Source organism: Amia ocellicauda, chromosome 4, assembly GCF_036373705.1.
Source record: "Amia ocellicauda isolate fAmiCal2 chromosome 4, fAmiCal2.hap1, whole genome shotgun sequence".
Taxonomy (NCBI): domain Eukaryota; kingdom Metazoa; phylum Chordata; class Actinopteri; order Amiiformes; family Amiidae; genus Amia; species Amia ocellicauda.
Window position 1 is genome coordinate 46,294,764 of NC_089853.1, and position 14,889 is coordinate 46,309,652.

General features: G+C 44.0%; 2 protein-coding genes across 3 annotated transcripts; one reads left to right on the plus strand and one right to left on the minus strand.

The window, feature by feature from the left end:
- Nucleotides 1-1,324: 1,324 nt before the first annotated feature.
- Nucleotides 1,325-3,727, plus strand: LOC136748650 (E3 ubiquitin/ISG15 ligase TRIM25). The gene has a single exon (XM_066702579.1). It carries the CDS (start codon nt 1,391-1,393, stop codon nt 2,978-2,980), a length of 1,590 nt encoding a protein of 529 aa, XP_066558676.1. The 5' UTR covers nt 1,325-1,390; the 3' UTR covers nt 2,981-3,727.
- Nucleotides 3,728-10,028: 6,301 nt separating this feature from the next.
- On the minus strand, nt 10,029-14,606 carry ift52 (intraflagellar transport 52 homolog (Chlamydomonas)). 2 transcript variants are annotated; one of them, XM_066702580.1, is made up of 14 exons: nt 14,505-14,606; nt 13,602-13,752; nt 13,407-13,494; nt 13,074-13,203; nt 12,642-12,717; nt 12,414-12,485; nt 11,922-12,048; nt 11,653-11,737; nt 11,413-11,480; nt 11,132-11,286; nt 10,939-11,026; nt 10,683-10,791; nt 10,265-10,410; nt 10,029-10,176 (listed from the first exon to the last, which is right to left on the minus strand). In XM_066702580.1, exons 2-14 carry the CDS (start codon nt 13,718-13,720, stop codon nt 10,132-10,134), a joined length of 1,308 nt encoding a protein of 435 aa, XP_066558677.1. In that variant the 5' UTR covers nt 13,721-13,752; nt 14,505-14,606; the 3' UTR covers nt 10,029-10,131. The 2 variants fall into 2 exon arrangements, with proteins under 2 accessions (XP_066558677.1, XP_066558678.1); XM_066702581.1 differs by lacking the exon at nt 14,505-14,606 and adding an exon at nt 14,486-14,504.
- Nucleotides 14,607-14,889: the final 283 nt, after the last annotated feature.

Here is a 14,889-nt window from a genome sequence, read left to right on the forward strand (position 1 = left end):
TTAATCTGACTCAAATTAAGAGTCAAAGGGAAACCGGACACGGACAGAGCGACCAATCGGTCAGTCCTTTCTCGACTGTCTGGGTGCTGGTGTGTGGACGTTGTTCCCTGGTGGAGAGATCTGTCCGATTAATTCGGAGAACAAATGAGACTCCGGCATGATCAATACTATAGATCCGCACACAATGGTTGGATCAGCGTGTATACCCTTCACCGTCCGGTGTGAAAGCCCATAAGCCATAGAGGTTACCGATTAATAGGTTAGCAATATTTAAAATCGATGGCAAGAGGATAACCATCAATTTAAATTGATTATAGCGCCCTGGGGACGTGACAAATTTGAGCAAATCTGCAGTGTGCAGCTGTGTTGCCCCAAAGGCATCAAGGATCAGCCTTGAATATAAATTATCAGATCCAGTTTAATGCTTGAAACCTTCATGTTCAAGTGTAGACATGACAACTAAATATCACAGTTCACACTCACAGTCAGCTTCCTATCCAACAATTCATTTTCTTTCTCCACCTTCCCCATCTTTAAAGAACAGTAATTAAAAGTCTGCAAGCAAGATACAGTACATATTCCATTATTATTTTTTTCGTAGCAGATGCCCTTGACCAGAGCGACTTACAAAATATAAGTGCAATAATACAGTGCAATTCAGGGCATAATACATTTTACAAATTCAAAATTTACACAAGTGTATACGAGATATACAGTAAACAATACATAGTCTTACATCCTAGAATGTATCGTTTCATTTTTATACACATTTCCAGTGACAGTGAGACAGTGCCAGTAATATTTGCAAATCCCATTAAGAGAGATTTACAAGACAGAGGACTTCAAATATGAAGTGATAGTTAATTTGATAATTGCCACTAATGATTTTTGCATGATAGGTAGAAAAGGTAGATCACTCTCATATATAAAGACTTTCTAAATATGTAATTCAAGTTTTTTTTTTTACACTACCCCGTAATCTACCAATTTCATTCACATATTAAATCTGAGATGCATAACCATTGAGCTCAATACTGAAATCAAGCAAACTGAATGTAATGCATGACTTAAATCTAACGTTTTGCTCTGTAAATTAAAATCTACTGTTCCCTACTGGCAGATGTTATCCTAATAAAAAGTACACTTAAAATAGGTATTTGCACCTATATTAATAACAAATGCCAGATCTGTGCAATATTGAAGAGTGACCATGTGTATTCAATAGTTAATTCAAGCATCAAGCATACAGCTTCAGTTTCATTTCCCAGTAATCCCAACCCCTTTCACAGGATGCATCCCATTGGTCCATGCAATTCTGGCATATCCTGCTTTTCTCTGAAAGCACTTTCATTTTCATTGCTGCTTGCCATTTTGCACTTTGGTACCGAATATGTCACTCTCCAAACCAGAACAGCTCTTTCAAGATGAACTGAGCTGCCCGATCTGTCTGCAGCTCTTCTCTGAGCCGGTCCTGCTGCCCTGTGGTCATAACTTCTGTGTCTCCTGTATCGAGGGAGTGATTGAGCAAGAGAGTGGGAGAGGACGGCACGCCTGCCCCGAGTGCCGGAGTGAGTACAGGGGGAGAGCAGCGCTGCAGAGGAGCTTCAAGCTCTGTAACATTGTGGAGGGATACAAAGCCAGCCAGGGCTCCTGCGACTCTGGGGTGCTCTGTGATATGTGTCTAGAGAATCCTCTCCAGGCAGTAAAGACGTGCCTGAAGTGTGAGATCTCTCTGTGCACTCAACATCTGAAGCGTCACATGGATAAAAAGAATTTTAAAAGCCACACTTTAGTGGACCCCACAGCGGATCTTAGTGCAATGAAATGCCCACTGCATGACGAAGCTCTGAAGTATTACTGCACAGACGACCAGTCCTCTATCTGCGTTTCCTGCACTGTTGAAGGGAAGCACAGGAATCACAGTGTGAAGAGCTTCAAAACAGCTCAGGCAGAGCTCAGAGCGATGCTGGAGTCACAGGTGAAAGACATCACAGTCAAGCTGAGATCCACAGAATTGCTCTTGCAGGAGGGTGAGGAGAGAAAAGCTGCAGATCATGCTGAGCACACTCAACTCAAACAGAAGGCTGTGGGTCTGTTGGACCACATGGTGGAGCTGGTGAACAGCTACAGAGCCCAGGTGATTGAACTGATTGACACTGAGCAGAGCCTGAGTGAGGAGAGCCTGCAGGGGAGCATGCGTCAAGTGGCTGAGCAGCAGGAGCTTCTGAAGGCCACACAGCTCCAGGCCCAATCGGTCCTGGCTGAGCAGGACGAGGTTGTGTTCGTTCTGAAGATCCAGTCAATTCAGTCACAAACTGCAGACGCCACAGACAAGCCCTTAACTGAACTGACTGCAAAACCTTTAGATAAACAGAAAGTCTGCAGGGCTCTCAACAAGGAGTTCAGGGGCACATTCGGACGAGTGCAGAGTGACCTGCTGCAATTGTTTCTGTCTCCTCTCACTTTCGATCCAAACACAGTTCACTGCAACCTGCTTCTCTCAGAGGACCTGAGGACAGTGACATACACTGCCACTGCACAGCCCTACCCAGAGCATCCAGAGAGATTTACTGAGTATGAGCAGGTGATGTGCACCCAGGGCTTCTCATCTGGAGAACACAGCTGGGAAATTGAAACTGGGGAGTGTGATTGGGGGGTGGGGGTGTGCTACAAGAGTATGAAGACTAAAGATAAGCATTATGTTAGTGCAGTAGGGTACAATGAAGACTCTTGGGGACTTCAGTGGTATAAGAGGGAACTGTCTGCTTACCATGATGGAAAAAACAATCTTCACACAGCCACTAAACCTGAGAAAGTTAAAATGTGTCTGAACTACGAGAAAGGTATCATTTCCTTTTACAACAGTGGTGACAAACCAGTCCATCTGCACACGTTTAACACAACATTCAAAGATCTGGTGTACCCTGTCGTTTGGATTATTAATCCTGCACCAAAAGCTTGGATAACTGTAAAGATGTAATATTTGTTTTGGAGAGCTGAAAATGTACACAACCATTTAAAAAGGTGATTGTATGTCATTGATACAAAGCATAGAAACATCCATATAAGAAAAAGCAATGCAATGTTGGCCCTTGAAGAAACACTTTACTTCAGCAAATTAATCAGAGCCATGTTGCATAGGGAAAATACTGAAATAATGGGTTTTGATGTCAATCCCTTGGAAGCAATATGTGAATAGCACTGGGGGGGCTGACTGTGTTTTCTATAGTGAGGTGTAGCTTTTCATCCAAATAATCCAGTAATTTATCACCTTAAACACAATCTTATTTAATTTAACTGGCCAATAAATATGTAATTGTTCAATGATTAATAATGTAATAATCTGTAAGGAACATTTCTATTTAGTTGAATAATGCTTTGTAGCAACTACTGCACATTGATTTACTTGGCACCTTTTCATTACAGTTGTAAAAACAGACAGGTTCAGTAAAGACCTTATGCCATTGTATACCATCATTTTCAATCTTGAAATCTTTATTTAAGAATATTGACAATTAAAATGCTTGTAAAATGTACTTTGATATAAAAATTGTATGAAGTCCATTCCCATCATTTATATTCTGCATTTGTTTCTATTCTGACAGTAAGAGAAGCAAATCTTATAGGATTCCTTAAGTCTCACATGCATCATGTTTGTTTCTGGCCCTGAAGCTTGTCATTGTTTTATACATTATATTGTCCCATTAAATTAATTGCAATCACTGAACTCTGGGAGAATTACAATATTATTTGCTGTAATGGCCCAGTTCAGATCCAGGCACCTGTATTACTTTAGGGCTTTGTGCCGAGGGGGGTCTGGAGGCATGCAGTCTCACTGGGAGGCTCTCTTTGATATCCATGGCATCCAGAGCCAGGGACTTCTGCACCTTTTTCAGCCGATGGTGCTGGGAAGGGAGGAGAGTGTTATATTAGTAAATAAGGGACGCAATAACCTCAGGTATGCTTAACATGTGACAGCTTTTATTATTCACTCTCATCTCTCTACCGTCAAGCAGTTCATCACTCTCAGAACTTGCTGTCCATCGGCATAACATTTCAGCACTGTCAGAACGTTCTGTGCATATACAGTATGTAACATTCCCCCCCAGAAAAAAAGCAGCAAAACTCCCAATTACAGTAGTATACCTCAAGCAGTATAGGTCATAGTCGACCCCCCTCCCTTTTTTTATATATGCTTAGCAAACATAACATTATGAACCACAAACCAAATTAGCATTCAACAGCTCTTAGGTGTGAAACTCAGTAACAAAGTCCTGAAAGTGTCCTGGCCAGGACCAGACACGAGCGGGCCGTGAAGGCGGGTCAAGTGGTTGTTCGGGTTGTGGGACAGACTGCATTGCTGGAAAGTCACAATTAATGGGTGGAACGAGAGAAGCTGTGTCAGTCGCGACACTAGATGTCTTTGGGGCTGCCACTGTGCAGGCAGCTTGGATGCCACTGAGACCCATCAGAAAGCCGGAATCTGGAAGACCCCAGCTTATCTGTGACCTGCCTAGGGGAGGACCAAAACGAACATAAGTTGTGGTCATGACGGGGCTGATAGGTCCAGACCCAATCCTGGGCAGAAATGCAGGGTGCTTTCACCCTGTGTGAATGATCGAACCGCAGCTTCATTTTACGCCGGCGGCAGTCAGCTCTGCTCTCTCCATGTGGTAAAGGGGCAGGTGCTCTAGGGGCCTGGAGTCTATCCAGAGGAAGCTGCAGCTCACGTCCTAGCATAAGAGATGCCAGTGAGCAGCCAATTGTGGAGTTCTGCGTGGCTCTGTAATGTAAAAGAGTGCGTAAAAGTGCCACAGAGACAGAACACCCCACGGCCAGGTGAGCTTTGATGCCGTTTTTCAGGGTCCGGGAGGCAAAGGCGATGGGCCACTCTGTGCCACTGTGGAGCTGGGAGAGGACAGCACCCGCCACTGTGCTGGAGGCATCGCAGGTGACGAAGGTGGGGCTGGAGAGATCAAAGTGTGCAAGGACAGGTGGTGAAGTGAGTTGGGCCTTCAGAAGCCAGACGGCCTCGGAGCAGGCGGGTGTCCAGGCCCAAGGTGCGTCCTTCCTCAGCAGCTGACGTAGTGGTGCTGCGGTAGCCGAATACTTGGGGCAGGAAGCAAAGGTCATCCCAAGTAAGGAGGCAACTTGGGCTGGATTAGTGGGCTCAGGGAGGCACTGGATTCCCTTGGTGTTGGAGTGGAGTGGGCTGAGGCCGTCAGCTGTCAGGCAATGCCACATAAAAGTCAATGGCAGGCAACGTGAAGACACATTTCTCGCCATTGAGAGGCGGTATCTGGCTAGTGCCTCAAAAACCAGGTGGAGACACACATCATGGATGGTTGTCATGGGGCCGTGTACAGCAATATCATTCAGGTAGATGACCACACCAGGGATCCCCGCAAATATTGCTGACATAATCTTCTGGAAACAGCTGGGGGCGGAGCTGAATCCAAAAGGAAGCCTTGTATAGTGAAATACCCCAGCGTGGGTGACAGCGTGGAACTCACTGTGTGTATTGTTATAAGCAGAATATTGTTGTGAGGCGGAAAAAGACTGTGTAGCGTCAGTAGCGGCGGAACGGCAGAGGTGGTGAAGTAGTTGTTTTTTCTGCAGCACTTGCATCTTTGTCCACTGTCCAGGATAGTTCTGAGCCCAAGTAGCGTGTGAGGAGGAGCCACAATTCCCATGATGCCCGCAGCTGACGCGTATGATTGATGTCTGAGCCGTCAGAGAGCGAGTCAGGACTGTCAGCACGCCGTGACTGTGCCACCTGCTGCCAGGCAAGCTAATATTAATGTGAAGTCCGCGGCAGACTCAAATTGATGCTGTCTTTTATTATATTTTATCTGGTAATAAACTGTAAACTGCACGTTAAGTCTTCCCCCTCACACTTCCTCCGTTCCCCACCAGAGGTCATCATCCCCACAATTCTAAACCCAGTTCCTGACATTCCACAGCAACTTGTGCATCATCCAATTAACATTCCTCATCACCATGTGCACTCAACCCTCTTTCCCCATTGGTCTACACTCCCTCCTCTATGTCCTGCCTCCCTTGGATTCTCCTATATACACCCCACTGCTGCACTAAACTGTTCAGTTCCTTATAAAATATCCTGGGGCCTGGATAGCCATGTCAATGTAACTAGCTAATTAAACAATTAGATCAATTAAGTAATTGAGTGCTCTGTTGGAATGAAAACCAGCAAACACATGGCCCTCCAGGGAGTTTGAGACCACTGTCCTAAAGGATTACTAGAACAAGATTTGTGAATTAAAGACTTGATGTTTGAAGACTGTGGACAAAGGCGGAGGCTCCCAGCATGGAGAAGTACCTTCAATTATTTTTGAAAGATAAAAGCAGTATTGATTGAAATTGAGACACGGATATGGTGTTGGAGAGCTTTATGCACCACAGGAAGTGGTAGTGACAGTCCATGGTTGTCTTTAAGATTTGGATTTGCATTTTAGACCCTTGACTTCTTGCAGTCGTCCCTCACTCCCCTCTGGTGGCCGCAGTTGGTTTCAATGACTCGAAAGCAGAGACATCAGAACTTCAACCTGCACAATTTTAATTTGTTTCTGTCGGGGACATTGCCTTACCTTGATTGACCTTGGATTCCTGGTTGGTCGGCACAGAGCCAGTCTGGTCTTGCCTGGCCCAAACTGGCTACCGGCCTTAGAGGTGCCGCAGATTAAGTTCACATCCTGTAGCGGACATCTTGCTTACCTGTAAGTGGTTTGTGGTGTTGCTGCTTACCTCGGCTGCATTTTGTGATTGGAATCTTTAAAGAACTGTCTTTAAAATAGTATGTAAGTAAGAGCAAACAGTACATGTTCCATTATTATTTATTTATTAGCAGATGCCCTTGTCCAAATAAGTACAATACAAAGGGCAATAATACAGTGTAGTACAAAAAAAAAAAAAGTGAAATTCAAAGCATAATACATTTTACAAGTTCCAAGTTACACAAGTGTATACAATATATGAGGTCTGAATTGTAGAAGCTGATAAGTGCAGACAAGATGTTAGGTCACAGCTAAGGGAAAGGGAGCATTGGGGAAATCAAAATAATACAATCACTAGTAATGCAAGGCAAATAGTATGATAAAACGTATAAGTTCAATCTTACAGGAGAGTAAATTACTAAATTACAATTACTGTCTGAAAATGTGTTTTGAGTAAGTGCTGGAAGGAGGTCAAGGACTCTGCTGTCTTGACTTCAGTGGGAAGGTTGTTCCACCACTTAAGGGTCAGAGATGAGAAGTAGCTGCTCTGAAGGAAGGGGAGCAGGATTGCCAGATTGGGGGGAAGTTGAAGCCATGGGGGGAAATATTGCATGGGGGGAAATGTGGGGGGAAAGGATATGAAACAGGGGGCAAAAGTAAAAAATGGGGGATTATTTTCCTCATTGTAAATTGCCCTCAGTGCTCTCATTAAGAGTTCACTTCACCAGTACCCCCAACCCAGTCCCCTCCCTGGACCTGACTTCATCAGCACCCTGCACCCCCTGCCCCGGACCTGACTTCATCAGCACCCACCCACCCCACCCAGATCTCACTTCACCTTCTCCGAAAGGTGGGGAAAATATTCTGATTTAGGGGATTTTTAGGACCAGTTTGGGGGGAAATCAAGGAGAGGACCTGGCAACACCGGCTGCGCTCTCTTCACAAATTTGTGTGCATTTCAACAGTTACGCTTTGTTGTATTTACACTAAACGGCAAAATAAAACAATTCCCGAGTTTGCATTATAAAACACAGTATTATCAGTTACTCAACCATAAAAAATAATATTTGCTAACATCTGCCACTCTATCTATATTTAATAGTAATCACCATAAATTTAAAATTATGAACTAATTATATTCATGGTTTGCTTTTCTTCATAAATGTTACTGGTTCACATTTTTCTCAGCAAGTGGCTGCATTAAAAAAAGGAAATATACCTCTTTTGAATCAGTCTTCTACTTTCAAAATAAAATTAAAACAGGATAAATGCACACACTTTAAAATACAATATGTGCAATCCACCTTTGGCTTTAAGCATCATGCAGCATGAAAGGTCGTGAAGTCATGTCAATTTAAATTCATACTTAAATGCACACCTCCTCAAGATGACATAAAAAGACTATTAAATGCACCTGGTCAGCAGCCAAAACTGTTACACTTCCTGGGACAGAAGCATTCATCGGTAAGACAGCCTTTTATTACAGTTACATTAGTTAAAATGTGCAGTATTGTATCAAGTTCATATTTAAGGCCCATATACATTAGTACGGCAATACTGTATATGCAATTCCTCTCTAATAAGGGTATTTTGAAAATGGGGGGAAATGTTTGGAAATGGGGGGAAATTGGCTTCCCAGTGGGGGGAATTTCAGAGTAGCATCTGGCAACCCTGAAGGGGAGTGGAGAGGAGGCAGAGTTAGTCTTCTGGCATTGGAGGAGCGCAGTGGTCTGGAGGGCATGTATGGAGAGACGAGTGTCTGAAGGTAGCTTGGTGCAGTGTGGTCGAGACAGCAGTAGGTGAGGGTCAATGTCTTGAACTGAATGCGTGCCGGTATCGGGAGCCAGTGGAGGGAGCGGAGCAGTGGAGTAGCGTGTGAATCGGGGCAGAGAGACACTAGATGAGCCGCAGAGTTCTGGATGAGCTGGAGCGGCGGGTAGTAGATGCAGGCAGGCCGGCCAGGAGGGAGTTGCAGTAGTCCAGGCGGGAGAGGACCAGAGACTGGATGAGTAGCTGAGTTGAATAGTCGGTGAGGAAGGGACGGATTCAGAGTATGTTGCTCAGGAAGAATCTGCAGGTGCGCGTCAGCGTGGTGATGTGCTGGGTGTAGGAGAGCGCAGGATCGAGGGTGACTCCTAGGGTCTTGGCAGAAGAAGAGGGAGAGAGTGTGGTGGATTCCAAGGGGATTGAGATGGAGAGATCAGCACAAGGTGAGGAAGAGTGGAGGGGGAAAAAGAGGAGATCCGATCTGGAGAGGTTGATCATTTTTATTTTTAAATGCATCAGATTTTGTTTTTGTTTGTTTTGTCTGCTGCATTCCCTGTTCATTTCAATGTATTGCACGGTTTTGTTTGATCTTTTGGCAGTTTGCCACTTTAACACATTTAATTGGTTTGATTGCTTTAATGCATTTTGTTCTGGATTCACTTTGTATTCTGGTTTCTAATCACTTTAAGATTTTAGAAATGATTTTAGAATTGAAGTAAATCAAAATAAATGTAAATGTTTATTTTTACTTCCATAATGTAAAATACTTATTCTAATAAAACAGTTCTCTGCTCCTTGTGACTTTTCCACTTGTTCAATATAGGTCTAAGATTATGGCTTTGGTCACTGTGGTAGGATGCCTGTGGAGGGTGAGGAACACAGGGCTCTTTAGACATGTCCAGGTACCAGCAGAAGGAGCAGGTAGCCTTGCAGCATCACCATGGAGGATAGAGGAGGAGGGAGCTGGAGAGCATTAACATGACGATTCTCTCGTTCCTATGGCCATACAGCTAATTCTGATCAGAAAGGGAAACAGAACTCACTAGGTATTGAATACTTATTATGAATTGATTGTTATGGGGTTGTTTTCATGTGTTTAACTTGTAAGAGATGTTTTAAAGTTTGTTTCTTAGATTTAAACATGTAAAAGCGGATTGGGCTCACCGACACCTAGGCACCGCCATTGCCATTTATATAGCAGTCCACTATTTTTAACTTTAAAATGTCTTCGGGACACGTACAGTGAGGGGAAAAAGCATTTGATTCCCCTGCTGATTTTGTACGTTTGCCCACTGACAAAGAAATGATCAGTCTATAATGCAAAGTGTTTATAGTATCCAATGGTGACCGATGGAACTGTCCAGGCTGTCTCATTCATGTTCAAAGATCAAGATGTACCGCTACATCAATACCCATTTGGACCTGGGGAGCATTCGACATCCCTGTACATCCGTCCACTCGGAAGGGTTAAAGGTGAAAAACAATAACCCTGCCTCCTTCACCACTGAAAGTATGAAACCCAAGAACTCCAAAATATGGTTATTTTATTATATGAAAGCAATATACAAACATTTTGAAAAGTACTATTCATTTTACATATGTACAAACACTTGTCCTGACATTGGTTTTCTTAGAATGGAGAGAATCTTGCATCAGTGGTGTCAATATCATGCTCCTAAAGTTGGGATAGAAAAGAAAACATGTTATTTTAGACCCTGCAGATTGCCTTCACGAAAGGACATGACTGTTTCAACATCATTCACCTGATTGAGCTTCTTGAACTCCACGACCTGGAAGAAGATGTGCTCCAGGATGTGCTTGGCGTCTCTGCGGTCCTTGTCCAGTTTGCTGGTCACCCCCAGGATGTCACCACACTTCCGCACATAGAACTCCAGATCATCGTTTGTGCCTGTGGACAACAGATGATCAATACAGACACAGAGACTCGTAGACCTTGCTCACACCAAACTCAGCTGACTCACAATAGCGCTGCTCCACTCATAGCTACTTCATTCCAATCCACTGCAGGAATCTGATCAAAACTCCAGTGGATGACCTTAGCAAAGCAGTGCATTGGCAATGATGTTGGTTAAGATGTTTGGCTCAGGCCTGACATCACATGAAGGCGTGTGCAAGTTCTCCTGGCCAACAGTTTGATTCGGATCTGGGGTGCAAACTCACACTTGTTTGAAAGCTGGGCCAAGCGCACTCTCTCAGAGGAGAAGGTCTCATCGAGGTCAAAGAGGTCAAGTGTGGGTGCAGGGAGATCTCTGAAGGTGGGTGGAAAGACCTGGGAAAAGAGAAGAGTCGCTGTGAAATACTGAGGTGGCGAGACAATCCTTTTTAGTACCGCACACCAGAATACAAGACTGCAATTAAATGTATTTTAGGTCTGAACTGAAGACAGATTAAAGATACGGATTTCTTTATCACTCACAGCAGGCTGTAGTGTGGGCAGCGGCGTCTCGAATTGAGGCTGGATCAGCTGCAGTGGCTCGTGTTTCACATGCAGCTGCTTATAGGAGCTGCAGGATGGAGGCAGAGGAACAGAGGTGGATTCCAACACACCAGTTCAAGAGTGAAGAATGTTACAGGTGTTTTAGGCACCCTGGAAGAGGTGTGGTACTCACTGGATGACCTGCGGCAGAGAGCTGGTGGACAGTCTGAACAGGGACATGTCAAAGAGGGAGGTGAAGTCTCGTGGGTTCTCGTCACCCTCCTGCAGACACACCCGCAAGCGCTCAGACAGCCGCCCCGTGTCTGGCAGCATGGTGTAGTCCGAGATCTGCAGGACACAAACACAGGCACAGATACATTACTGCAGGGCTCCTCACATTCTAACAGTCCTCACAAGAGTTTGTCCAAACACTGCAGAGCAAGGAGCGGCTGATTCCCCATCCAGCTCGCTCACCTCCGGGTCTTCAGCATCAATCTGGTTCAAGTGAATGTCGTCTGTCATAAGCCACTGGAATACAACATCCTACAGACCAAAAAACAATATGTGAGCAGAAGCAGTGGCGGAGTCGTGGATGTGTACATTTCTGGCAAGTCGATATTGTTCAGACTGATTTACATCACCCCCCCGAAGCATTAGGAAAAACAGGCTGCGTTAGGACAGATACGTATGATATCGGAAACTGGTGATCACTTCCCATTATTTTACTGTTCTCCTCCTTGTCCAGGTACTGGTCACTGAACATATGACAGGAGCCCAGGACTGCCAGGCGCCCTCCCTCCTAGAGCAACGCAAGAGATGAAAGAACCACCGTCAGATGTTCTCCCCTGGATAGAATACCAGTTGGCTTGCATGAAAAGGTTTTTTTTTTTTTTCTTTTTCTTTTTCTTTTAAATCAGGAATTGTTAAAGAGAAAAAGAAATTAAAATCCAAGCCTGGAGACTGAAACAAATGAAGCCACTCACCTTCACCTGGTAGAAGGCAAGGACAGGTCTGTTGAGGGGGAAGCAGACTGAGCCGGTGGACAGCACAGCCACAGCAGGCTTTACCACACTGAGGGTGGCTCCATATGGGTACACAAAGGTCAGAGCCCTGGAGAGACGCAAAGCAGGGTGGTTTACAAGGGAATTCATTTATATACTGGGAATCCAGGGCAGGGAATAGTTAGAGAAAACACTTGCCATTTAGAAAAGTATTATATTCACCAAAATGTGGTTGTACTATAATTACATGTAAATACAATTTTCACCTCTAATTTACCACAGTCCAGCTACAAATATTACATCTGTCACTGATTTTAATAATAGTTAACAGGGAAAACACCCTGAAACTTTCTTTATGCAATACTGTTCAAGGGCTATTTCCATTACCTTTTCTGGCTAATAATTCTGCTTATTGACATTTATGCACCCAGTTGCCTACACATCTGTAACGCTCTAATTATAATAGACACTTACTGAGAGTTATTCCCAGTGCTTTCATCATCAATGATGCCAGTCACCACTTTGCCTGCTGCACGACTGACCTCTCTGAGGAGAAACACACACACATACACACAAATTATTGGAAGTATTTGTACACCAGCTGCTGGATTTCATGACCAAAAGCATCAACATGGATTCACAATACATTATCGTTAGCTGGGATTAGGAGGAATTAAAGAAACTGAACAACAAAATATTCACCTGTTTAAGACCCCATTGGATACAAGCGCTTCCTTCGGGTGAAAATACTTATAGTAAACATTCCTGATTACCGTGTCTGCAAGAGAAGAGTGAGAAACTAACGTGTTATACAACAGCAAAATGTTTTGATGCTAGTTTGCCCTTGGTTGGGAAGATATTAAGCAATTACCACTCAGCTTTCCTACTTCCAGGGGCACTATCCTATCATTAGGGACCTCTGTTTCACATGATTTGCGGTAACAAAATAGATTGTGCAAAACACAGAGTTCTGCCTATAATGATATAAAACTTATGTAAGCCAGATGCTTTTCAAACCTGTCGTCTTCTCAGAACCACCAACCTGGACGCCAATTGTTCTGCCCCCCCGGTCCAATTTAGAACACTGACATTCACACAACAAACCCTGGCAGAAGTAGGAAGTGAAGTGCTCACCGCTGTTCACCATGATCCCATACTCCTCCAGCAGGAAGTTAATATTAGTGTCGTACTTGAGCTCCCCGCCCTCGCCCAGCATTACCAGGGCATTGCCACCACTTTCCAGGTGTCGCTTCAGCACCTCCAGCTGCAGAGCAAAACACCCCCACAGAAGGCGTTTGTGAGACTTGTCCTTCACACTAGCACAACCCAGAGCACGCAGCTGCACTTAATGATGTTCTCTCTCAACGTGCAGCTCATTCTAGACCACAAAACAAAGTACATCTAATACAGAGAGCATGTTGTGTGTGTGTGTGAAGATGGTAGGTTATTCTTTCAGTGCCTTTTCACCTCAGCCGCAGTGAACTTTTCCCTGGGTCCCGCCGTGATCCACAGCTTCACACCGCTCAGCTTCTCTGGGGCAAGTTCTTCTTTATAACTAGGGGGACAAGGTGCAAGTGTAAACTGACAAACTGGCCAGCACTATAATATCAGCAGGGTGTTTCTTATATACTGAATTCACTGCTCTACTGGATGGCATTATACCTCTGGATCTTCCATTGGGCTCGGAGTTTCTTCTGCAGCGACTTGTAACCGTTGTTCGCTGTGAACAATTCTCTCTTGGAGGCACTGAACACGATGGTGTTTCGCTGCTCTTTCTGCATCCTGCCAGCTGGGGGTATTACCTGTTATACACCTGACAGAGCAGCAGGAGAGAGAGAGAGAGAGAGAGAGAGAGAGATCATGCACAGGTCCTGTCACCATAACAGCTCCTACCAAAAAAGATAAGATGAATGGATATATACTGTAGGAGGCAGTGCAAGCTCGGAGAAAATAGCCAGCGCTTCACCAATGCAGTAATCAGATAAATGTCTGCATGCTTCTATTTAAAGCTTACAGTAAATAAGACCATGGCTGTTGAACAAGTTGATACAAGACCTTTATAATTTAGTTGCCCTTTCAACATTTCCATTACTTGATGTCCAGACATTAACATATTATAGTTTGTTGAAAAATACATAAAAACATAAAAACACACTGACTTCTCTTCACTGCGACATACCGTACTATACGAGTGGTTTTGTAACATTTCTAGAAAACACTTATTACATCTGCCTTGAAATGCAATACACCATGGGGGGGATCGGTAGTAACACTGTACACAATCCTCCACACGGAACTGAAGGCGAACACTGGACAATAAAGAGTACAACTCGTTATACTACAAACGTTATTCAAAGAAAATGCGTCTTTAATAAAGGATTACATCGGCTCAAGAGATACCATTTCCATTCAAAACTTCAGTCATTTTCTTTTGCATTTCAACATATTGCCGTTTAAAACTTCACGATTCGTTGTGACCGATAGTTACACATTTCAAACGCTTTATATCTACACATAACAGCATGAAGTTTGCTTGCATTACCCACAGAAAGACTCGTTAGTTACCTTCCCTGGAGCAGGCACTTCCTCCCCAGGCCGCCGCTGTGCATTGTGGGAAACTGTAATCACAACAGTAACTAGGGGCGCTTCCTCGGCAGCACGGAAATGACGCACCACTTCCGCATTTGAAGAACCACTTAACTGTCCAAACCATAAATACGGTGTTTCGCCACAATATGAATGGATAATAAATTGGAATAGACGATGCATTCAAATTGTAAAATAAACTGTACGTGTGACACAAAAATAATTTCTTACCCGTATTAAAAGCATTAGGGGAGAAACTACTTTAGATTAACAAAACATCTTGCCAGATAACTTAAAATGAGAATACTAGGACTCCTATAGGCTTTATACTAATCGGACTACTATATAAAATGATTGAATTACA

Coding starts and splice junctions, on each gene's coding strand:
- LOC136748650 (XM_066702579.1), top strand. CDS start 1,391: ATGTCACTCTCCAAACCAGAACAGCTCTTTCAAGATGAACTGAGCTGC.
- ift52 (XM_066702580.1), bottom strand. CDS start 13,720: ATGCAGAAAGAGCAGCGAAACACCATCGTGTTCAGTGCCTCCAAGAGA. Junction 12,486..12,641: donor TCCAATGGGGTCTTAAACAG/GTGAATATTTTG, acceptor GTTTCTCCTCAG/AGAGGTCAGTCGTGCAGCAG. Junction 10,177..10,264: donor AGTTCAAGAAGCTCAATCAG/GTGAATGATGTT, acceptor TCCCAACTTTAG/GAGCATGATATTGACACCAC.